The sequence below is a fragment of the Mastacembelus armatus genome, chromosome 24 (assembly GCF_900324485.2).
Source record: "Mastacembelus armatus chromosome 24, fMasArm1.2, whole genome shotgun sequence".
Taxonomy (NCBI): domain Eukaryota; kingdom Metazoa; phylum Chordata; class Actinopteri; order Synbranchiformes; family Mastacembelidae; genus Mastacembelus; species Mastacembelus armatus.
Window position 1 is genome coordinate 6,282,259 of NC_046656.1, and position 24,526 is coordinate 6,306,784.

The window sequence follows — 24,526 nt, forward strand, 5'->3', positions numbered from 1 at the left end:
AAGCATGCCCAGACTGCTTTTGGCTACTCTAAGAAGATAGCAAAGTATCCTGTGGATCTGACCTATCGTGGGAGGAGGTGCTTCAGTCGAAATGAGATTAGGAAGAACGTTACATCATTTTTTCTTCGAGATGATGTTAGTCGAATGACAACTGGCCGCAAACAAACAGTCACACGGCTGAAGAAAAAAATGCAAAAGAGGTTGCTTGCTGATACAATGAAAAACTTGCATAGGAGGTTTCTCTCTGAGCACATTGGCCACATGTCATACACCTCGTTTTGCCGTCTCAGACCATTTTGGTTGGTAACCCCCTCTTCCTCTGACCGTGACACATGTCTCTGCAAAAAACATGAGAACTTGCAATTCATTGCCAATGCCTTGCAGAGCCATGGGTTACTGTCCTCAAGAAACATTGAGGAAATGTCTGAAGCAACCATGTGTGACCCGAAAGCCAAGGTTTGTGCTTATGGTGAGTGCAGTGAATGCCTCTTAACTTGTCACCCGATGCTGAAAACCCCTGGGGAAGAGAACATTCGTTTATTTCAGTGGATGACAGAGAAGATCAAGAAGGATGAGAAGGTGTCAACAATAACAGTGAAAAGGGAGATAACAACAGAGCATGACCTTAACACAGATTTCCAGGAGAGGCTTCTCCATTTTAGAAGCCATGTCTTCAACATTAAATGGCAGTTTGATGCCTACAGGGAGCTCAGGAGGAGTCTGAAGCACAATGAGTCCCTCTTGCATATAGATTTTAGCGAAAATTACTCATGTAAGTACAGCGAAGAAATACAATCTGTGCATTTTGGAGGCTCACACAAGCAGGCCAGTCTGCACACTGGAGTGCTCTACACCACTGGTGAACAAGCGCTACACACCTTCTGTTCCATATCACCCTCCAGAAGACACGACCCTGTGGCCATCTGGGCCCACCTTAATCCAGTTCTGAAGGTAGTGAGAGAACGACACCCTCAAGTCAGCACACTTCATTTTTTCAGCGATGGGCCTGCAACTCAGTATCGACAAAAGGGAAATTTCTTCTATCTCTCAACGGAACCCTACAAGTATGGCTTCAAAGAAATAACGTGGAATTTCTTTGAGGCTAATCATGGGAAGGGGGCACCAGACGGTGTGGGTGGGGCCCTCAAGAGGTCAGCAGACCGGATTGTAGCCCATGGAGGAGACATTCCTGATGCCCAGAGCTTGTATAACAAGCTGAAAAGCCTGGACACATCTGTCGAGCTGTTCTTCATCCCAGAGAGGGATATTGAATCAAAGCCTGAGGTACCTTGCAATAGCTGCAGTAAAAGGCACTATGAGAATCTACCAAGTTATCAGTCTGACACCCGGCCAAATTAAATACAGAGACATTTCATGTCTGTGTAAAAGGGAGGAAGGTGTTTTGGACTGCCCCTGCTTTAACCTTCAAGAGGTCATTCTAGCTAATGTTCCTGTTTCATCTGACAAGTCCCCAGCATGTGGAAGTACACCAGATAATCCTAGGAGACCAGAAATGATTGAGGTAAAGCACATTGGGGAGTGGTGCGTCGTTAATTATGACAATGAAGCATACCCAGGTATCATCATGGATGCAGAAGGGCATAGTGTGAAAGTTAAGTGTATGCAACGCCATGGCATAAACAAGTTCAAATGGCAAGTCTTCGGGACGACATCTGTTGGTACCATGACTGGCAGGTACTTTGCCTAATACCAGAACCACAGGGTCTGAACAAGCGCTCTGTACAGATTGAAGCGTCTGCATGGAAGTATGTGGAACAGCAACTGCAGAACTGAGCCATGTTGCTGCAGAAAGGGAGAGACTGTTTGGAGATGCGTCCAAGTGATCTTTCTGTAATATTCTGTTTCAACTGTTCTCCACTTAAAAAACATTTTTCTTCTTGTTCTACAGTTGAATGTTTTACTTTCACTGTGCAGAATGATGTTTGAGTTGAGTTTAATGCTAGAAGAATGAGTTTAATGCTAAAAGGCCACAAAGTCTCATTTTGGGCATCTTTATTCAATGGCTGCATGCAGGTAGAGTGGATCAAAACCAGTCTCTTCAACTGGTAATTTCCCCCTACATGGGAAAAGGCATTTTTTTACATAATTTTCTTGCATTGTTCCTTGCATTTATGAGGCCATTCAATGACATTTCACAGCATGTCCACCCTGTCATGCCCAGGGTCTACTCTGTCATGTCACTGTCCACCCTGTTATTTTCATGTTCTATGAAAATAAACAAATTATTTTCACAAGTTAGCAACATCTTTTGTGCGATTCCTTTATAAACAAATGAGGGCCAAATAGTATTGTTTGAAAGTTTGACCAGATATCTTTGTTGTTAGATTTTATTTAGAAAAGAAAGTGCAACTCCCGCAGATTTTATAGAGAAACAAATAGTTTGCCATAATTTCATTACTATCCAAATACTTTTCCCAATAACTAAAATATATTGTTGAGAAAGTGACTAAATAGTTTTCTGAAAATGTACATTTTATAATCACTATGTAATTACAATGTATTTATTCTGCTTTGAAATTGTCCATGACAGGGTGGACATATTTTGCTGTTTACATGTAAATTGTCTGCTTGCAGTTAATTTATAAAAAGTGTGGGAGCTTGACCAATATGCATTTCTAACAGCATAACATATACTTAATACAATGAATATGAAGTTCAATGGAAAATCTCATCTTTTTTGTTGGGAAATGGGGCACCTCAAAGGCACCTTATGGTGATATTGACTCACACACTAAGGAGGAGATTTGTACAGGCAGAGAGACAGAGATGGGAAGGATGTGCAGCAGGTTAGGGTGATTAAAAGACAGGGATGGAAATGTGTTGACAGGTGCCACAAGTGTGATGGAAAGATGGAAGGAATACTTTGAAGAGTTGACGAATGAGGAAAATGTCAGAGAGCACAGCATAGAACAGGTGACTGTTGTGGAGCAGGAAGTAGCAAAGATCAGTAAGGATGAAGTGATGAAGGCGTTGAAGAAGATGAAGAGTGGAAAGGCAGCTGGTCGTGACGACATACCTGTGGAGGTATGGAAGTGTTTAGGAGAGGTGGCAGTAGAGTTTTTGACTGGGCTACTTAACAAGGTCTTGGAGAGTGAGAGGATGACTGAGGAATGGAGGCAAAGTGTACTGGTGCCCATCTTTAACAACAGAGACGTGCAGAGTTCAAGGTGGAGGTGGGACTGCACCAACGATCGGCTTTGAGCCCCTTCTTGTCTGTCGTGGTGTTGGACAGGCTGACAGATGAGGTTAGACAGGAATCTCCATGGACCATGATGTTTGCAGATGACATTGTCATCTGTAGTGAGAGCAGGGAGCAGGTGGAGGAAAATCTAGAGAGATGGAGGTTTGCTCTGGAAAGGAGAGGAATGAAGGTTAGCCACAGTAAAACAGAGTACATGTGTGTAAATGAGAGGGAATCAAGTAGAACGGTGAGGTTACAGGGAGTAGAGGTGAAGAAGGTGGAGGATTTTAAGTACCTAGGGTCAACAGTCCAGAGCAACGGAGAGTGTGGAAATGAGGTGAAGAGACGTGTGCAAGCAGGTTGCAACGGGTGGAGGAAAATGTCAGATGTGATGTGTGACAAAAGAGTGTCAGCAAGAATGAAAGGAAAGGTGGACAAGACAGTGGTGAGACTGGCAATGTTGTCTGGTTTAGAGACAGTGGCACTGAGAAAAAGACAGGAGGCAGAGCTGGAGGTAGCAGAGCTGAAGATGTTGAGGTTCTCTCTGGGAGTGACGAGGATGGATGGGATCAGGAATGAGGACATCAGAGGGACAGCTCATGTTAGATGTTTTGGAGAAAAAGCCAGGGAAGCCAGATTGAGATGGTTTAGACATGTTCAGAGGAGGGACAGTGAATACATTGTTAAAAGGATGCTGAGGTTAGAGCTGCCAGAAAGGAGGCCTAGAGGAAGACCAAAGAGGAGGTTCTTGGATGTACTGAAGGAGGACATGAGGATAGTTGGTGTGGGTCAGGAGGATACAGAGGGTAGGGTTAAATGGAGGGAGATGATTCGCTGTGGCCACCCCTGAAGGGAGCAGCCGAAAGGAAAAGAAAGATTTATAATAGCCACCCGGCTGACCAAAGTGCTTTACAGAGGAGCAAAATTAAGCCTAACGTGTGTGATGGCCAACACAGCCTGCTCACAGGATTGTAGGGACCTAGATGGAGAGAAAGGAAGAAGAAGTTCAGAAATATAGACATTAGATTATGTAGGGATTTATGTACAAAGAGAAGATTTTTTTCAAGGATATTGACGAACCGGCAGCCAATGTAGGGAACTGAGAATTGAAGTGATATGTTCTCGTTTAGCGCACGTGACAAGCTTTACTGGGGAAGCTGAAGACGGGCGACTTGAGATTTAGGTATACTGCAGTATAAAAAATTGCAGTAATCTAAACAAGAGGTCACAAATGAAAGAACAGCCATTTCCAGAGTCTTCAGAGTGAGAGATGTTGTAATTGTAGACAATAAGCCAAGCTGGTAAAAGCTGGATCAGGTAGCAGAAGAGGTATGTTTAGTGATACCGTTACTGGTCAGAAAACATTGGAGTTGATTCAGCACAACTTTTCCCAAAACTTTAGAAATGAAAGGTAAAACAGAAATTGTTTAGAACAGAAGAATCCAGTGAAGGCTAATTGAGCAGGGGAGTGACTGTAGCCCTTTTGACATGGCAGGAACAGAGCCAGTTTGGGGACACCAGACATGGCCCAAAAATCTCAGGGCATTGATATTATTAGGACAAAATGAAGGTCTGAGCTGTCTAGAGGTTGAGTCATGGTGACTGGACTTTCCTTTTAAAGCTGAAACGTTTCGCCACCCATCCAAGTGACTTCATCAGTCTGTGATCTGGCCATCCCACACGTTAGACTTAATTTTGCTCCTCTGTAAAGCACTTTGATCTGTGATCTAGACTGATGAAACCACTTGGATGGGTGGCTTCATCAGTCAGAGTACAAGATCCAGCAGATGTCCCTGAATATGAGTAGAGTCATTGATCCACTTGGATAGATGAAAAGCATCAATAAGATTAAGGAAGTCATGCAATAGGGGGTTGGATGAACAGCAGATATGGATGTTAAAATCACCCATCAATAGAAAGTGATCGTGATTAGTAGCCTTAGCGACCAGAATACCCAACAGTTTCGTGAAATGCTGTATAAAATCCTTAGTGGAGCATGAAGGACGGTAGATCACCCCTAAACATACAGGGCCATTAGTCTAAGTGAAGAAACTGAGCTTCAAAACTGGAGAAAGCCATTACCAGGACCAGATAATAGCGTGCAGAGAAAGAGTTATCTAAAATAGTAACTATCCAGCCCCCGTGTCCACTCAGGCGAGGAGAGTTAAAAAATGTACAGTCAGCAGGGATCAAATCAGAGAACAGGGTTAGATCACCAACCTTTATCCAAGATTCCGTGAGAAACATAAAATCCAAATTGTAGGATGAATAAAAGTAATTTAATAAAAAGGTCTTCACCAAGGTTCCGGCATTTAATAATGCCATCTTTGGTGAGGAGATAACAGAAGTTGAGGACGCTCTTTTCAGTGAGGGCAGATTACCGTGGGTTACTCACCATCGTCAGGAGTGGAGACTGATTCAGTGGAGACCGACATGGGAAACAGGACTCAGGTGCTGGAGGAGAACAAGACGAAGCCACTGGTAGGCCAAATCCAGTGGGCCCGGGTAGTAGAGTCACCATGAAACAATTCGTAGGAAGGATCCGGGAGAAAGCCAGCCCATAGATGAGCATTCGGCTTCACAATGAATCCTCCATGGCTACCTTGTTTCTTCCTTCGCTTTCTCTGCGGGGTGTAGAGGGCCACCGGCGGACACAATCCGGGAGGACCATTTGAGATAACTCAGGCCAAATCCAAGGTATAAGAGTTCATGAATGTAGATATCCAAGAGCCAGAAGGAACAACCAGACAAGAAGACACGAGAGCAGCAGACGGTAAGTCGAATACACAGGTGTCATCTTGCCCCAGGAACTATGAAAGCACAATCATCATGAAAAGTTCAACCTTAAAATATTTCTGTGTCACTTTTTCTGGTAATGTGTTGGTGTTGAGATTATGGTCTCATTATGGTGAGACCGATCTCTTAGCTTCTGTTTTATGAAGGAAAACTCCATACGTTGATAAAGATCATGTTATGTGATCGAACGCTAAATGGATCTTGTGTTGACATTGTTTCCTCAACAAAAACTAGGTATATTAGTATAGGTATAGGTAAGTAAGGTATAGTAATATGTAATCCAACAATTGTTGCTTAAGTATATTTTACCAAAGAAATGTCTAACACAACATCAGACACCCCTAAACTGGATCATACCATTTCTACTCCATAGCATCAGCTGCCCAAACACTGACTTGTACTGAAAGTCAGGCATGATGGAAGAGGGAAGGTTTTGACACAGACATCACAAGTGTGAGCAACTCAGACCTGATGTATTCATTTGAGTGAAAGAAATCTATAAAATAGAAAATTTAACATGAATAAGAAGCTTCCGTATAACAAATTATGACACATTTTGCTGTGTTGTTACTATTGGCTACATAAAAGACAATTCTCAGTAAATCTGCTCTTTTAAAATTCTTTTAAAATCCAAAGGTCTGTTAATTTTACCAAAATACCACAATCAAAATCAGTTTTATTGCCAGGTACGGCAAAGAACACTTCACACTTTTCTCTTTGTGTCTGCTGCAATCATATATACAAATGTGGAGTATGTACACAATTTTAGAATAAAATAGAATAGAATAAAATAAAATAAATGCTATATACGTAAAAATTTGTTTGTGTGAAAAGTAATGCAATTTAGAAGGTCAAACTGAAGGTGAAAGTCTGTAAGTTTGGGGGGGTGGGGGAATGTGGGGGTAACTGGGGCACTGTTCAGCAGACTGACTGCAGTGGGGAAGAAATTGTTCTTGTGGCGTGAGGTCCTGAGGGGAGAGACTGAAAGAGTTCTTGTCCGGGATGAGAGGGGTCAGCTGCGATCTTGACTGCACGTCTCTGGGTCCTGGAGATGTACAACTTCTGGAAAGATAGAAGACTGCAGCTGATCACCTTCTCAGCAGAGTGGATGACATCTTGGCCTTGACCTTGGCTGCAGAAAACCAGACTGTGATGGAGGATGTGAAGATAGATTCTATGATGGCAGTGTAGAGGTTCACCAACATCTTTGAAGGGAGGTGAAACGTCTTCATCTGCCACAGGAAATACATTCTCTCCTGAGCTGAGGAGAAAGGACACAGCCTTGGAGGGGATCCAGTGCTGATGGTCTGGGAGTCAGAGGCATGCTTTCCCAGCCTCACGAACTGCCGTCTGTCTGTCAGGAAGTCCGTGATCCAACTGCACATGGAGTCAGGCACATTCAGCTGGCACATTCATACTGAAGCTTTACTGTATCTATTGGAAATTCAATACAGTGTTTGATGTAGGATATGTCTTACTCCAAGGAGAAAAACTTTAGAGAATAGATTATATTAATGTGAGTCATCTTCATTAAACCTAGGCCCATATAGGAGTTAGGAGATAACCCTTAAACTGAGGGTGGTGATCATGGTGGTGATCCCTTGTTCCTTTACAACTGCTGAAAGTTGTCTTCAAAAAACACAAAAACTGTCAGTCATGATAAGGCACTGGCACAGATGACCTATTGGGTTCTTTTGTATGTGGGGTCTCAAAGATACTATTCATCTGATGATGATCATGATGATGACATATTTAGTTGAACAGCTGATTTAATGATGATCAGTGCAGTCCTCCTGGCTACCTGCAGGTTCCTGTTATGCAGCACCACTGAACCACACAGACACCATTGGTGAAGATTTGAAGCTTTTCATTTATTTCGACAATACTCAGGTGCTCCAGCTCTCCTTATAGCTGGCCCTCGCCCCTCTCCTGTCTCTGTCTCCTCCTCTTATAACAATAGGAGCCGGTGATTATTCATCCCCTACACCTGTTCCTAATTCAGCCGCCGATCCTCCGGCCGCTGCCCTACCACTCCCCCTGCAGCTTCGCCGTAATCACACCCTGCCACCACAATCAGATTTGACAAACTGTCCATCACTTGAAGCCAAAACTCTCATTTTAATATGCCAACATCATAACAACAGCAGCATATTTTTAACAATACACAGTTACTCATCTTTTCTGTCATCTGTAGTTGTCCAGACAGTACATGCTAACTTGGCATGTTAAATCACAATAATCCAACAAATAAAACATTTTGTTCTGAAAAGTTATAGTCCTGTTATAGAAAAATATTCAGGAGGTTTTGCTTTTGTTTGTTTTGATTGTTCTCTCCACTAGGAAGAAAAATATCTGTGTATATTGCACCTGTATTCATATTCAGGTAATATTTTTCATTCTCCTAAAAAAAAATAAAGGCACTCACATGTATCTTTATCAAGTGTTGACCAGCCAATCAAAGTCACCTAAACTATCATCACCTCAAACTTGAAAGTCTATCATTTGATTTGGTTAGATTGACCAACTGAACAGGTGTAAAATGTGGTGAACCAATATTCTCTCTGGCAAATTATCAAAGTTTCACTGCGTCAGTCAATTCAATTCAATTCAATTTTATTTGTATAGCGCCAAATCACAATACAAATCATCTCAAGGCACTTTACAAAAACTAAAACTAAAAACCCAACAATCCTTATGAGCAGACTGGCGAGTGAGAGGAAAAACTCCCTTTAAGGAAAAAACCTCAGCAGAACGGCTCAGTGGGGCCTTGCTCGACGGTTGGGTGAGTGGATCAGAGCTCAAGAACGCAGTGAACTGATCACTAATTACTTTTATATTGCACCCTGAGTGTTCCTTTCATAAGTGACCGGGAAGATACATAAATTGATAGCGATGTTTATTTTGGGTATGCCATAGGCTTGTGCAGAAAAGCGGTTGTGATCAACGGTTTTAAACACAGTATGCATAAAATATGTTCAGTGGAATGTTGCCGATTGGTGATTATTAAAAATGGAGACTACTAAAGACCTGGCAGTCCATTAACCAAAAACGGTGGTTACGCAGCCTAGGGGTTGCCGGAGTGTAACACGATGTGGAGTTTTCCTCCAAACCTCTTCCACTCTCAACAAACACGAACTAGACGAACTACAATTAACACGAATATTTATTCTGTTTAAACACAGAATACAATACAGAATGTACAACACAAACAAAACGCTAATTTAGCCCTACTCAAAACAAAACGCTCCGTGAGCCCTACAATATCAAACAAACGAAAATCAATAACAGAAACGCTACAATAGCCCTACGATCTCAATCAAACAAAAGATCAAATAACAAAAACGCTAAACAGCCCTATAATATCAATCAAAAGAAACAACACAAAATCACAGGTCGCTAGCCTGGAAACTCCTAAAACAAACAGGAGAAAACAAAACACAAACGTAACCTAAGTCTCTAAGTATTTCTAATCTAAACAACGAAAAATACTATCAATACTAAACCTACCAAAATCGAAACAAAAATCTAATCACTAACTAATTCACTCGAAGTCGAAATCTCTAACAAATAGCTGGGAATGGCAAAGGTGGGAGAATAGCTCTCCTGAACAGTAGACCGTGGGCTTCTTATCTTCCTTCCGGGAAGTGTTGGACCAATCCCGGAAGTCCAATCCACGGTCCTCGAGACCACGCCCACTCCAGCATCCGTCTCACACACACACACACACACAAACATACACACTCGAAATGGGGAGGGGAGAGCCCACAACACAAATAATGACCCCTAGGGTCATAACACCTCCCCCCCTAAGACCAAACATTTTCCCAAGAAAATGTTTGTCTCTCTTTTTTTTTTTTTACTATTTTTAACACCGGGATAGTGCATCAGCCAAAACATTATCCAAACCTTTTTTGTGACGAATCTCTATATTATAGTCCTGTAATAACAAGGACCAACGCATAAGCCGGTGATTACTATTTTGCATTCGAGTCAGGAATACGAGCGGGTTGTGGTCAGAGAAAACGAGGGTCTGCTGTGTATTGGAACCAACGTACACCTCAAAGTGTTGTAATGCTAACAATAAGGCTAATGCCTCTTTCTCAATGGTGCTGTAATGTAGCTGGTGTTTCTTGAATTTCTTCGAGAAATAACAGATTGGATGGTCTATGCCCGCATCATCCTCCTGTAGGAGTACAGCACCTGCTCCGAGAGCACTAGCGTCCACCTCCAATTTAAATGGACGGGTGAAGTTTGGGGCAGCCAGAACAGGAGCACTACAAAGTAAAGCCTTGGCGGCCTCAAAAGCAGACTGACATTTCTCTGACCACTGGAACAGAGTTTTCGGACTTACTAAGCTCGTGAGAGGAGCTACTACTTCAGAAAAGTTTCTACAAAATGCTCGATAATATCCGGCCATTCCTAAAAATCGGCGGAGCTCACGGCGTGTCAGAGGGGCTGGGAAATCAAGGATTGCTTGCACTTTAGTAGCAATAGGAGAAACGTGACCTTGGCCAACCTGTTTTCCAAGGTAGGAAACTGTTGCTTTTCCGAACTCACACTTGGCTAAGTTGAGCGTAAGGGAAGCCTGTTTTAACCTGTCAAAAATCTTTGTCAGCGTGTCTAAATGTGTGGACCAGGTGTCAGAATATGCTACAATGTCATCTAAATATACCTCACAATTGTCCACACCTGACAGTACTATGCTCATTAGTCGCTGGAAAGTGGCTGGTGCATTTCGAAGTCCAAACGGCATGACTGTGTATTGCAGAAAGTGGTCCGGAGTCACAAACGCTGAAATCTCTGAAGCACGAGGTGTCAAAGGAACTTGCCAATAACCTTTTAGTAGGTCCAATTTTGTGACATATTTAGCGGCACCCACACGGTCGATACAGTCATCCATACGTGGCAACGGGAACGAGTCTGGTTTTGTAACGGCGTTTACCTTTCGGTAGTCGTAACAAAACCTGAAAGTCTGATCAGGTTTGGGAACTAACAGAGATGGCGAACTCCAAGGGCTAATGCTTGGAATAGCGAAACCATGGTCTAGAAGATAGTTTACTTCTTGACGCATTATTGCACGCTTTTCTGGGTGAGTACGGTAAGCATGTTGCTTAATGGGCTTATGGGTTTCAACATCAATGTCATGACTTAACACGTTAGTTTGGGTGGGAATGTCATTAAAAAGTGCTAGGTTATTGTTAATGAGCTTATGAATGTCAGCTCGGGCGGGTTCTGGCAAATACGCTAAGTGACTGTCTAACTGGCTTAAAATTTCCGAGTTCTGAAAACGTACACAGGGGACAGAATCATGTTTGTCGCTTAACCCGTCATCACTGGGTTTGTATGATGGGCGGGTGACAGACACGGGGGTAACAGGAACTGGTTTAGGAGACGAAAATTCTTCCTTTCGACCAACATACTGCTTCAGCATGTTGACGTGACAGACCCGAGAGGTTTTCTTTCGGTCTGGAGTCTGAATTACGTAGTCAGTCTCGCTAAGCTTGCGGTCAATTACGTAAGGGCCAGAAAATTTGGTTTGTAAACCGGAACCAACAACGGGCAACAGAACTAACACGCGGTCACCTGGCTGAAAAGTCCGTGTAACCGACTTTTTGTCATAATGGTCCTTCATTTTGGACTGTGACTTTGACAAGGACTCACGAGCTACATCACAAGCATGATGTAGTCTTTCTTTAAATGAACTAACATAGTCCAAAATATTCTTTTCAGGGCTTGGCTTCTCTGAGAGCCATGTTTCACGGAGCAAACGCAATGGTCCACGCACAGTGCGACCAAAAACTAAGTCAGCTGGACTAAATCCTAGCGACTCCTGGCAAGTTTCTCTCACGGCGAACAACAACAATGGTAAGCCTTCGTCCCAATCTCGACTTGACTCGGAGCAAAACTTTCGTAACATACTTTTCAGAGTTTGATGAAACCTTTCCAGTGCACCCTGACTCTCGGGGTGATATGCACTAGACGTGTGGTGTGTGACTTTGAGCTCTGCCATGACCTGAGCGAAAACTTTCGACATGAAATTTGATCCTTGATCACTCTGAATATACTTGGGCAAACCAAATGTGGAAAAAATTTTCACAAGTGCCTTGACTATGGCACGAGCTTTTAATGTTCGGAGTGGCACTGCCTCGGGGTAACGAGTGGCAGCACACATTATGGTGAGAATGTATTGATTTCCGGATTTGGTTTTAGGCAACGGACCCACACAGTCGTGTGTTCAAATGGTGACGTGTTCAAATGGTTCCCCAATTACAGGAATTGGTTTCAATGGGGCAACAGGAATTAACTGGTTGGGCTTACCGGACACTTGACATGTATGGCAGGAACGACAGAATTTTACCACATCGGACTTGAGTCCTGGCCAGAAGAAGTAACGAAGAATACGATTGTATGTCTTTCGTATTCCCAAATGTCCTGCCATACTGTGATCATGTGCTAATGTCAAAATTTGGAAACGAAAGGGTTGGGGTATTACTACCTGACAAACAGAGTCATGTACATTACCAGAGCTCGGAGTCCAACGTCGCATCAACACACCATCATTCATAAAGTACGACACACCTCGATTACATTGTTGACTTTGTAACAATGACATACAGGAAGACAAAGTATCATCATTTTGTTGTGCCTTAATTAGCTGTTCTCTGTCCACCGACAGAGACAGTGTTTTGTCATCAGGTTGTAGTTCAACACACACAGATTCTTCTTTTTCACATTTTGTAGGTAGACTTGGCGGATCAGAAGTGCTCACAAAAGTATCACTGAGATCCACCAAGTTTCCAAACTTTCGTGCTTGAGCACGGGTTACAGCACACATGGGAAATACTACAGGTGAGTTTAACACAGAGTCATCTGAAACAGTTACGGAAGCGGTCGGACATTCGATCACTTCCGGTGACGGGAACACTTGTCCGCCAGCTAAATCATTCCCAAGAATAAGATCTACCCCTTCTATTGGCAGTTTTTCTCGAATGGCAACTTTACATTTGCCTGACAGAAATTGGGATGACAGTTGCACAAAGTGTAATGGGGCACGTACAACATTCATTTCAACTCCCCACATCAAAATGTCGGACCCGCAGTAAGACTGGGCCGAGAGATGTAGTACGTCTTTACGTAACACAGACTGTTTTGCACCAGTATCTCTCAGGATAGTAATTGGAATTTGGACTGACTCATTTTCCAAAGAAACAAACCCTTGTGTAACAAACGGCTTAAATGCATTATCCACTTTGTTACTTCCAACCATGCCCACAGGTGGCAGGGTAGGTGGCGGGGTTTGTATAAGAGCCACTGGAGATGATGACTTAGCAGATTTGAAAGTTTTATTCTGCTCTTTTTTTTTCAGAACGGGACACACAGCAATGAGGTGACCCTGCTCATGGCAGTAGAAACACTCGCGTTTTTCAGCGGTGACTGGGAATGTACGTCGGAAGCTTTTTGGAGAGGGATTTTTCCTCTCAACGAAACTCAAGTCATGCCTGACGGGTGGAACAAAGACGGTTTTATGCGTTAGCGCAAACTCGTCAGCCATAACAGCAGCATTGTCCAGAGATGTAACTTTTTGTTCGTTCAAATAAAGTACAATTTTCTCTGGCAACCGATTTTTGAATTCTTCCATTAGAATTAGCTCACGTAGATTGTCTAATGTTTTAACTTTACTAGCCTGACACCACTTATCAAAGAGAACGCCCTTCTCTCATGCAAACTCTACATATGTCTGTGTAGCAGTTTTTTCACAATTTCTAAATTTCTGTCTATAAGCCTCAGGCACTAACTCGTAAGCACGGAGGACTGTGGTTTTAACTGTATCATAATCTAAACTATCATCTATAGATAGTGACGCACACACTTCTTGGGCTTTCCCAACAAATTTGCACTGAAGCAATAGAGACCACACATTCCGTGGCCAATTTAAGGTGGCAGCTATACGCTCAAATGCGCTGAAATACGAGTCCACCTCAGACTCTCTAAAAGGTGGTACTAATGCAATGTGCCTACTAACATCAAAGCCTTCGTGGGGTCTTGAAACAGGTGACTGAAAGGAGGGACTGGCAGCTAAAGCAGCTCCCTGCTCCAACTCCAGAACCCTTACCTTAAGGTGCATGGCTTCCACCTCCAACTGCTTGTTCCGTAATTCCACCTCCCGAATCTGCAGAGTAAGTTTCAACTCCTCTGTTGTTCGTCCAGCTTGGACTGGGAGGTCTTTAGGTGGGGTAGGAATACCAGCCAGATCACCCGGCCCGACTCCATTTGTGGGAGTTGGCCCACCAAACAACCCCCTTTCCGTCAGCTTTGATATGAGGAGTTGCTTTATTTCCTCCTTTTTGGCGCTTGTTGACACATGTACATCAAAAAAGTTGGCGATTAGCACCAAATCAGCCTTGCGGCACCTATCCAACTTATCCAAAGTTGGACTCAAGGTAAAGTCCTCTAATTTAAACTCCATGCTGCCACCACCACAAAAAGAAAAAACTGCGAAACAGACAGAAGAGTAAACACTGACGTATCTCGTTGATGAATCCGGCAAAGGACGGACGACACACACGAGAAAAAAAAACGGACGAGTCCCCAAATCTATGATTTGGGAACGGTACGCAAAACACGATGGACGAGCCCCCAAATCTATGTTATGATTTGAGGACAGCACGCAAAAACTCGACGGACGAGCCCCCAAATCTATGATTTGGGGACGGCACGGAAAACGCAACGGACGAGCCCCCAAATCTATGATTTGGGAACGATACGCAAAACACGACGGACGAGCCCCCAAATCTATGTTATGATTTGAGGACAGCACGCAAAAACTCGACGGACGAGCCCCCAAATCTATGATTTGGGGACGGCACGGAAAACGCAACGGACGAGCCCCCAAATCTATGTTACGCCCCAGCCTAGGGGTTGCCGGAGCGTAACACGATTGTGGAGTTTTCCTCCAAACCTCTTCCACTCTCAACAAACACGAACTAGACGAACTACAATTAACACGAATATTTATTCTGTTTAAACACAGAATACAATACAGAATGTACAACACAAACAAAACGCTAATTTAGCCCTACTCAAAACAAAACGCTCCGTGAGCCCTACAATATCAAACAAACGAAAATCAATAACAGAAACGCTACAATAGCCCTACGATCTCAATCAAACAAAAGATCAAATAACAAAAACGCTAAACAGCCCTATAATATCAATCAAAAGAAACAACACAAAATCACAGGTCGCTAGCCTGGAAACTCCTAAAACAAACAGGAGAAAACAAAACACAAACGTAACCTAAGTCTCTAAGTATTTCTAATCTAAACAACGAAAAATACTATCAATACTAAACCTACCAAAATCGAAGCAAAAATCTAATCACTAACTAATTCACTCGAAGTCGAAATCTCTAACAAATAGCTGGGAATGGCAAAGGTGGGAGAATAGCTCTCCTGAACAGTAGACCGTGGGCTTCTTATCTTCCTTCCGGGAAGTGTTGGACCAATCCCGGAAGTCCAATCCACGGTCCTCGAGACCACGCCCACTCCAGCATCCGTCACACACACACACACACACAAACATACACACTCGAAATGGGGAGGGGAGAGCCCACAACACAAATAATGACCCCTAGGGTCATAACAACGGTAAAATGTCAACGACAATGTGTTTCATTCATTTTCATTACAAAAATCCAATTGTGTAATGCCACAATAATTAAAGCAGAAGTAAACTCTGCATTTAACTTTTTATATTTTGCTTATGTTTAGGCACTTGGTTGAGAAAAACAGACATGTTCATCAGATCAAAACAAAAAATGGAAGCATGGAAGCCTGTAACTAGAAGATATTTAAACAACATAGAGACGATAAGACAGTAAACATCATTAAAATGGAAATATTAATATTAACACCAGGGTTTAGGCCTTAAATGCACAACCAGTTATTTTGTTTGTGTATATAATATTTTAGCATTTCAGCACATCAAAGTGTAACTAAGTTTTGAGTTTGTAAAATCACCTTGAATTATTTTCCCAGAAATGATCATTCTGAAAGCCGCTCTGAACCAGCTGTAAAAGAAAGCATAGATAAATGGATTAATCAATGAATTTGACAGTGCAACCCAGCTAAGCACTTCAAACAAAACAACTGACATTGTAACTTTGCTGAAAGCACGAATAGTGGTACAAAGAAAATAAGGAAACCAGCACATCAAAAAAACTCCCATAACAATGGCCAGAGTTTTGGTGGCTTTTCTCTCCATCTTATTGACAGTAGCTCCAGACATTGTGTTCTGGATGCTGCGTGCCTGTCTCTGTGCAGCAAGGAACAATTGCAACATTACAATCATTGGGAGGTAAAAGCAAGGACAGCAACACCCCAGCTCACTAAGATCACTGTCACAATAACGTGATCGTTTATCTTAGTTCTATATGTCAGAGGCTGACACACTGCATGATATCTGTCAATAGAAATACAGCACAAGTTCAGAATAGAAGATGTGCACAGTGATACATCAAAGCTGGCCCGTACTCTACAAAATAAATTATAATGGTAATAACATGAGCTTGTAGAGAATTTTATAGTGAGAGGAAAAACTAGAACACCAACGAGCAGGTCAGCCACAGCCAGAGAGAGAACAAGAGAGTTTGTAGGAGTGTGGAGCTGTTTGAAGTAAGTTATGGAGATTATTACCAGGAGATTTCCACATACAGTTATAGTTATAATGGATAAAATGCCAAAGAAAATATTAAGTAACATACATAACATATAACGGGTATTTGCCAGTGCATAAAGGAGATCTGTTTCAAAGCATAGAGGTATATTGACACTCATTTCCAGTTTGTTTGTGTGTTCTGCAAAATAAATATGTAGACATTCAGATATGAAAAATGAGATCATGCACAAATTTCATGCACAAATTTACAGTATAAATGCACACATAACATCTTTTTTTTTCTTTTGCAGATGTAGAATTTTTTTAATTCTCCTTCAGGTCTTCATAGGTCAGGTCTTCTGTTCATACCATACCAAGGATGGTATGGATGGGTGTCTGTGCCACTGCAAAAGACTTGTAAGTAATATTTATTAATGATTATCTCATGAATACGTCATGCAAATTTACCTTCAAATCCTATGCTGTCCCATCCTTTGAGAGGTCATAACAATAATGATAGGTCACAATGGTTTAGGTGTTTGTGTGTGTGTGTGTGTGTGTGGGATCTGCTGAAACAGAACAAAAGCAAATGATTCCATTACTTTTTTGTTAACACAACTTTGGGTTCTAAGGGTGTTTTGACATGCCCTGACATTTGTGCCTTTTTCTGTTGCTTTTAAACATATTAATGACTAAGGTCTGATAACACTGTAATCAGCACAAACTGGGCTACAATAATATGTGAGCAGATTATGCATAGTTAGTGAAAAACTAAAATTTAAAAAAAAGTCACTGAAATGAGACCATAAAACACATACAGAACATTGGTTCACAAGACTTTTAAGAAATGCATCTTGAAAAAAAAAAAATATGCAGGAAGGTGTGTCTGACCATGAATAGTCATGTGATTTACCGGAGAAGACAAAAACCTGCACAAACACCCGCATTCCTGACTGAAAGGTGCACAGTGCGAGGTGCGATCACATTAGCTATAATGAAGTAGACAGGAAAAAACGTGCCGCTCCTTAGGTTCGTATGGATTAAATAAAAAGTGATGATTTATTTTCGACTGGATTTCATTTAAAAGAAGACATTTCAAGCTTTCTCAAGCTTTTTAATATTTTTATGAGGCAAGTATTCACTGAGATTCCGCTTGTTTTATTTATGTCTGTGAAGAGAAATGACAGAGACAGAGAAGACAGAGAGCACACCCTGTCTGCTTTCTTTATTTTACAAAAGCACAGCGTTTTGTATGAGCGTATACAAAAAAAAACTAGGCCCGTTACAGATTCGAATGATATATTGCAAAACTGACAGATTAATTTAAGTTTGTTTTGGCATTATCAGGAGAAGATGCTACACGAGCGCGTTCGTCGACCCCTGAGGGTTAACAATGCCTCACAAATAAGAAATGTTACAAAAACAAGGTGTACAAGAATTAAAATGAAAGTATATTTTGTACAGTTACAATTTGGTAGCCTTTAACTGCCCTGTTCCTACAAAGCTCAGTACCAGAAACAAGCAAACGCTGGTACGTATTGTAACCCAAGAATTTGTGAATTGGGCGTGGCCCTCTGGGCTATCGCTACGGGTCATATCCCTTCTTCGTGCCTACGCACTGAAGAGAAATTTGTTTTTGTTTACGGTGGGCCCCCTCGCCTGAACTGAGTGTCCCAGTCTCGTCCCCCCAGCGGAGGGTTGTACTTCACATGCAGAGAAAACCATAGCTCACATTGTGCATTGTCGCGAGCTGCGAAAAGGTCCACTGCTGCCTAAATGAACCAGCTCCGTATCTGAGGCACCAGGCTTGGATGGAGACACCAATCCCCTGTGCGAGGACCACCACGTGACATAATGTCCACGGCCATGTTCTCCTGCAATTTGCACCACTTTCATGGAGAAAAGATGCGTGTGAGTCAACAGCAACAGGTGATGAGCAAGGGAGAGGAGTACACGTCAAGTGTACCTCTCCTTGCGGGTGATATATGCTGCAGCTGTGGTGATGTTCCTTCGGACCAGAACATGGAAACCTGGACCAGAACGGTGGAGAGAAGTGCCGGAGAAATTTCCACACTGTGAGCAGCTCGAATTGGTTTATATCCGCCGTCTTCCTTAGCGTGCACTCCACCTTTAGTGTCTGGGAGACAGGGAAGCATCCATGAACACTGACACGTGATTCGATGGAATGCCCAGGGGAACCGCTTGCATCAGAGTGCGGATGTTTCCCAGTAACGCAGATCCGGGCCCACTGACTAGGGGAGGGATAATATGCGCCGCTGGTGATGTACTGGGTCAAGCCTCAGTTGGATGAACCAGTGCTGAAGCCTTCTTGTAAGCAATAGGCTGAGTGGCACCATTGGGTGAGCCACTGCCATCATCCCCAGAAGGCGCAGCACCGATTTACCCATGATGTGAAGCGGAGCGAAGTGACACAGTAGGGAGGAGATGGTTACCGATCTCCCCTCGGTGGACGGGCCCTCATTTGTAATGAGTTCAGCTCCACCCCCAGATACACTATTGACTGAGTGGGCTTGGGGGCACTCTTTTTCCAAATTATGGTGAAACCTAATGCTCTAGCTCTCATTCCCTGTCTCTGAAGGGGTTCCAGTGCCGTCTCAACGCACTTGGAGAAAGTGCGGGGAACCAGAGAGTACCCGATTGTAGCGGTTGTACTGGTAGCTGGTCCCCTGGTAATGGAAGCTGTATTGGGGAATGATGGAGACATGAAATATGCATCCTTCAGATGTATTGATGTGATCCAGTCACCCTGGTGAATGCACCGTAGGAGCTGGGCCGCCGTGAGCATGTGAAATCTCCTGACCTGCATTGATTTGTTGAGCTGAGTCAGATCCAGGAAGGGCCTCATCTCTCTTGATTTCTTGGGGAATAAAATCCACAGGCCACAACCCCCGGTGGAACAACAGAAATATCTCCCTTGTTAACAGATCTTGTATATCTGTTAGCAACGCCCGCACATGCGCCGACACCATCACCGCATCCGAAAACAGACCGTGGGTAACCCATGGGGAGCCCTGCCCGAAAGGGATGATCGGACATGAAAATAGCAAGGATGTCTGATGATTCGGTATCCATGGGCGTGCTCTTGTGGTCAAACTGAACATTAGCCGTCATAGGGCCCAAATGAGACAGATGTGTAACGGGAATGTGCTGGTTAGCATGCTGACTCAGGCTAGCTGGCATGTGCTTGGCAGCGTGAGGGCTGCACTGTGTGGGAAATGTGTGTGAAATAGCCACGGCTGCCTTATGATTGTCAGGAGTCGGCTGCAGAGGAATATTTGCCCCACAGGGGGATGAAAACGTTTATTTTTCTCAGAACCGTAAACATGACATGCACATTCCTCAGAACTTAGACAACACACATTCCCCAAACACCATCAGAACCTCTGCTGTTTGCTGGGAGGTTCAGGTGCCGGGGTAGATCAGGAACAAACTAGCCTAGGAGCCTTGGAAGGCCGACAAGGAGCAGGAGGCCAGAGCCGGAGCAACCACTGGTTGAAGGCAGGAGTGTCAGGGAGGGCCGTAACATGGCTAATGGGTACCTCCAACTAATCCTTCCAAACCGTCTCTGGGATGGGGGAGAGGTATAGCCAAATATTCTGGTGTGTCATCATCTGCCATGTGGCGATGCTGGCCTTTTCCACAGCAATGGGGGCGCAGAGAGCCAGAATAGCGCCCGCCATCTTACTAACCTCCTCTGAGCAATCAGGCAGGAGGTCCTGACAGGTATCGTGAGTGAGCCAGGACGGTGATGTTATTAGCTGCAGCGGTGGTCTGGAAGGCGCAATGGTGGGATCTGTCTGCTAGCTTAGTAGCTAGCACATGGGCATCCTGAAGTGGTTGGACCAGCTCAGGAGGGACAAGTAGCTTACACCTGTTAGCCATCGTTGTGATGATGCCCGGGAGCTCTCGTAATAGCTGAGCCATGTCCAGCGTAGGCTTAGAAGAGGCCGGTGTAGGCTGCTCAGCTAGCATGCCAGCAGTTACACCAGCTTCCCAGAGGGAAGGGGGTGGAGCCGGGAGCTGTCCGGCAAGCGGTCTGGCAAGGAGGCAGAGTCCGACTCTGGGTCCAAGGCTAATTCCAGGATGGGTTCGAGCTCGGTCATCCTGCTTGGTAGTTTCCTCGGCAGGGAGAGTGTGTGCCAGCACTCTTCGGCGGCAAGAATGAAGAATTCTGCCCTCTGGTGGAGTGCCTCGAGGGGCAGCCGCTTGAAGAACACACAGTTCACCCTTGGGGTGAGAGACCTGGCGGTGTATTCTGCACCCATGCAGCCCGTTCAGGTGCAGCTCGTCCCTGAAGATGTAGCCGGTACTGCACTCTCCGCAGATTCTAGTGAAGCCGCAGTCTGCTGAAGTCATGATTGAAGACCTTGAAGAAAAGGGAAGAGCTTGCCCAAACTGCCGCTTTATATCTGGGAGCTGCGGACATGATTGGGACACTCAGTCAACCCAGGTGAACGTAAATGAATTTCTTTTCAGTGCGTAGGCACAAAGAAGGGATATAGCCTATAGCGATAGCCAATAGCAATAGCCCAGAGGGCTGCGCACCAATGAGACAGAACTATGATGCAGTTAAATCAATCTGGGGTCTAATACAATCAGTTATTGAAAGGCAACCTAACTTGAACAATCCTGTCCCTCAAACAAGATGGTGCCAGAGGGTTGGGCTCACGCACAACTCATTTGTACAGGTAGGGCCTAATCTTTAACACCCCCTGGCAGTTCATGCCTATGCATACCCACATTTTGTTTATGACAAGAATTGGTCACACAGATGGTGAAGCAGTGTGCTGAAGGCACATGACATCAATCCTTCCAACTTTTTTAAATCATACTTAATATCAAACGAATAGTCATATATTCATAATCTACAACACATTCAGTGGACCTATATTAAGTTTAAGTTTGAGGAATACAATAACTATTGCTTCTCTGTTTTAAAAGATACAGTCCAGCCCAAAGTTAAACCATATACCTCAGTGATGCATTACTAAATGATTAATAAATTGAGTGCCTGGCACTGGCTCATCATCATGACACTTCTGGTGTCACTAAAGTGCCACTAATAGCCAGTTACATCAGTTCTGGCTAAATACTAAACTATTTTTCCTCTATCTCAGCTTTGTCAACTTGTGTTTTGTTGTTTGTCCAGCACTATAGACATCAATCTTTGTGGAATTAATTTATGTTCACTTAGCTATGAACAGTGGAGCCCAGAACAAGACATAATATCTGTATCTGCTTGACTGACTGACATTAAATATCATTAGTAAATATTAATATTTAATAAAGCAGAATTGTATTGAGTCCCTCTGGGGACTTCCTGCCAGAGGACCTTTTACTTTGTTGAGACTTCCTCTTTTCCTTGCTCTGGTCTCTGGCAGCTTTGTTCGTAATTTGTGTTCATTAGTTTCACCTGTGGTTTATTGTTTATCCCGTTCACCTGTTTTGCCTTTTGTGTTCCCTCCTATTTATACCTCCCTCGTCCCTTTGTTTAGCGCTGAAGCATTAGTTGTAATTAGTCTGTTTTCTGAAGTGAAAGTGTTTTTTTTTTATGACAACCGTTCCACCCGGTCTCTCCTTGTTTTCTGCCGTCTCATCCGGTACCTAGTTTTTGTGTTTGAGTTTGTCCTGGAGATCCCAGGACTAATAAAGTTACATTGTCCTGCATTTGGGTCCTGCTCCTCCTCCTTCCACCCAGCGTCTCTACGCATTTCATGACAAGAATTCTTTTATTGTGAGAAAACGTTACATTTAATTTTATTTTTCTTAAGGTATATACAATGTAAAGTACATATGTATGTATGTACATACAGTATGTATCATAATCATTATAGGTGTGCACTGAATGTTTCAATATTTCAGCTCAACAAAGTGTCAGAGCAGTTTTGAGTTTGTAAAATCACCTTGAATTATTTTTCCAGAAATGATCATTCTGAAAGCCGATCTGAACCAGCTGTAAAAGAAAGCATAGATAAATGGATTGATTGTTGAATTTGACAGTGCAATCCATCCAAGTGCTTCCACCCAAACATCTGGCACTGTAACTTTGCTGAAAGCACGAATAGTGGTACAAAGAAAATAAGGAAACCAGCACATCAAAAAAACTCCCATAACAATGGCCAGAGTTTTGGTGGCTTTTCTCTCCATCTTACTGACAGTAGCTCTAGACTTTAAGATCTGACAGGTTGTGTTCTGGATGCTGCGTGCCTGTTTCTGTGCAACAAGGAGAATCTTTAGGTAGATACACAACATTACAATCATTGGGAGGTAAAAGGCAAAAAGAAGTCCCATAATGTTTGCTACAACAACAAAAGTTAAACAAGGTTTGACACATATTTTTTGGTGTAAACCTGCAATCAATAAGCTAATTCCAATTAGGACAGCAACACTCCAGCTCACTAAGATCATTGTCACAATAACATGATCGTTTATCTTAGTTCTATATGTCAGAGGCTGACACACTGCATGATATCTGTCAATAGAAATACAGCACAAGTTCAGAATAGAAGATGTGCACAGTGATACATCAAAGCTGGCCCGTACTCTACAAAATAAATTATAATGGTAATAACATGAGCTTGTAGAGAATTTTATAGTGAGAGGAAAAACTAGAACACCAACGAGCAGGTCAGCCACAGCCAGAGAGAGAACAAGAGAGTTTGTAGGAGTGTGGAGCTGTTTGAAGTAAGTTATGGAGATTATTACCAGGAGATTTCCACATACAGTTACAACAGATAAAGAACCAAAAAAAATATTAAGTAACATGCATAATATGGACCGGGTACTTGTTAGTGCATGAAAGAGATCTGTTTCAAAGCAGAGAGGTATGTTAGTAATAGAAGTCCCGTTAAAACTCATTTCCATTTTGTGTGTTTTGCAATTTAAGTATGTTCTAAATATGTTTATATTCAGATATAAGAAATATGGTAGGTAAAATTTCATTTAGAAATTTCCATACAGTTTCATAGCATACCAATTTCTCCCCCGTGGAGTCCTTGCATCAGCTGCATCAGTACTGGTGAATGTCATTGGCAACTCTGCTTCTGCAAAGGACTTGTAAGTTATATTTAGTAGTGCTTATCTCATGAATAATTCATGCAATTTAGCTTTAGATCCTCCTATTTTACATCAGAACACATCTGTTATGGCACCATGGACTTTGGGGTTTTTAACTTTTTTTTCTAGTTCTCTTTGTCCTGGTTTGCTTTCACCTTTTTTTGTTTTGTTCACATTTGGATTTTTACCAGCCTCTCACTGTGAGCATGTGTTGCTTTCACTGCTTCTGGGCTTAGCATTCACACAGTGTTTCCTGAAGTCTTCTTGGGTATGCAGGGTGAAGTTTTGTTTGTAAAAACTTTCAGGAACTCTTAGCTGGTATTCACACTCAACTCTACCCTAAGTATTTACATCATTGTAACCTGTTTTTTTACATAAGCGCTTTCTCATTGTAAATACTTTCATGGACTATTTCCTGGGCTTCACACTCAATTTTTCCCACATTCTAGATTAAACCATTCTGGATTCTGTCTTACTTATTCATGTAATGAGAACCTAATTTTGATTACAAGAACTAATTGCCTAGCTGTCACATTCCACATTCTATCCTTAAGGTTTTCATTACTAGAACTGAGTTTTGGTTGAGAGAACTTATAGACTTAAACCTTGGTTTTTGTTTATTCCTTCACTGTTTTTATTTACCCAGCCTTATCCTGTTCCCCCTGTTGCTGCCTATGAATTCCGGTTTTGTTAACTTTCACTGTGTTGTTTTATGGTCTTTCTACTGGTCACCTTAGTTTCATAGATCATATTTAATATTTCTGCCTTGGTTGTGTTGTGGGTCACCAGTTAAAT

At 42.8% G+C, this 24,526-nt stretch overlaps 1 protein-coding gene and 1 pseudogene across 1 annotated transcript; both read right to left on the reverse strand.

Moving 5' to 3' along the window:
* Positions 1 to 7,086: 7,086 nt before the first annotated feature.
* Positions 7,087 to 16,758, reverse strand: LOC113137540 (trace amine-associated receptor 1-like; annotated as a pseudogene).
* Positions 16,759 to 22,549: 5,791 nt separating this feature from the next.
* Positions 22,550 to 23,533, reverse strand: LOC113137406 (trace amine-associated receptor 1-like). Its single transcript, XM_026319027.1, has one exon. The coding sequence runs from the start codon at positions 23,531 to 23,533 to the stop codon at positions 22,550 to 22,552; it is 984 nt and encodes a 327-aa protein (XP_026174812.1).
* Between the last annotated feature and the right edge of the window lie 993 nt (positions 23,534 to 24,526).

Coding starts and splice junctions, on each gene's coding strand:
- LOC113137406 (XM_026319027.1), bottom strand. CDS start 23,533: ATGAGTTTTAACGGGACTTCTATTACTAACATACCTCTCTGCTTTGAA.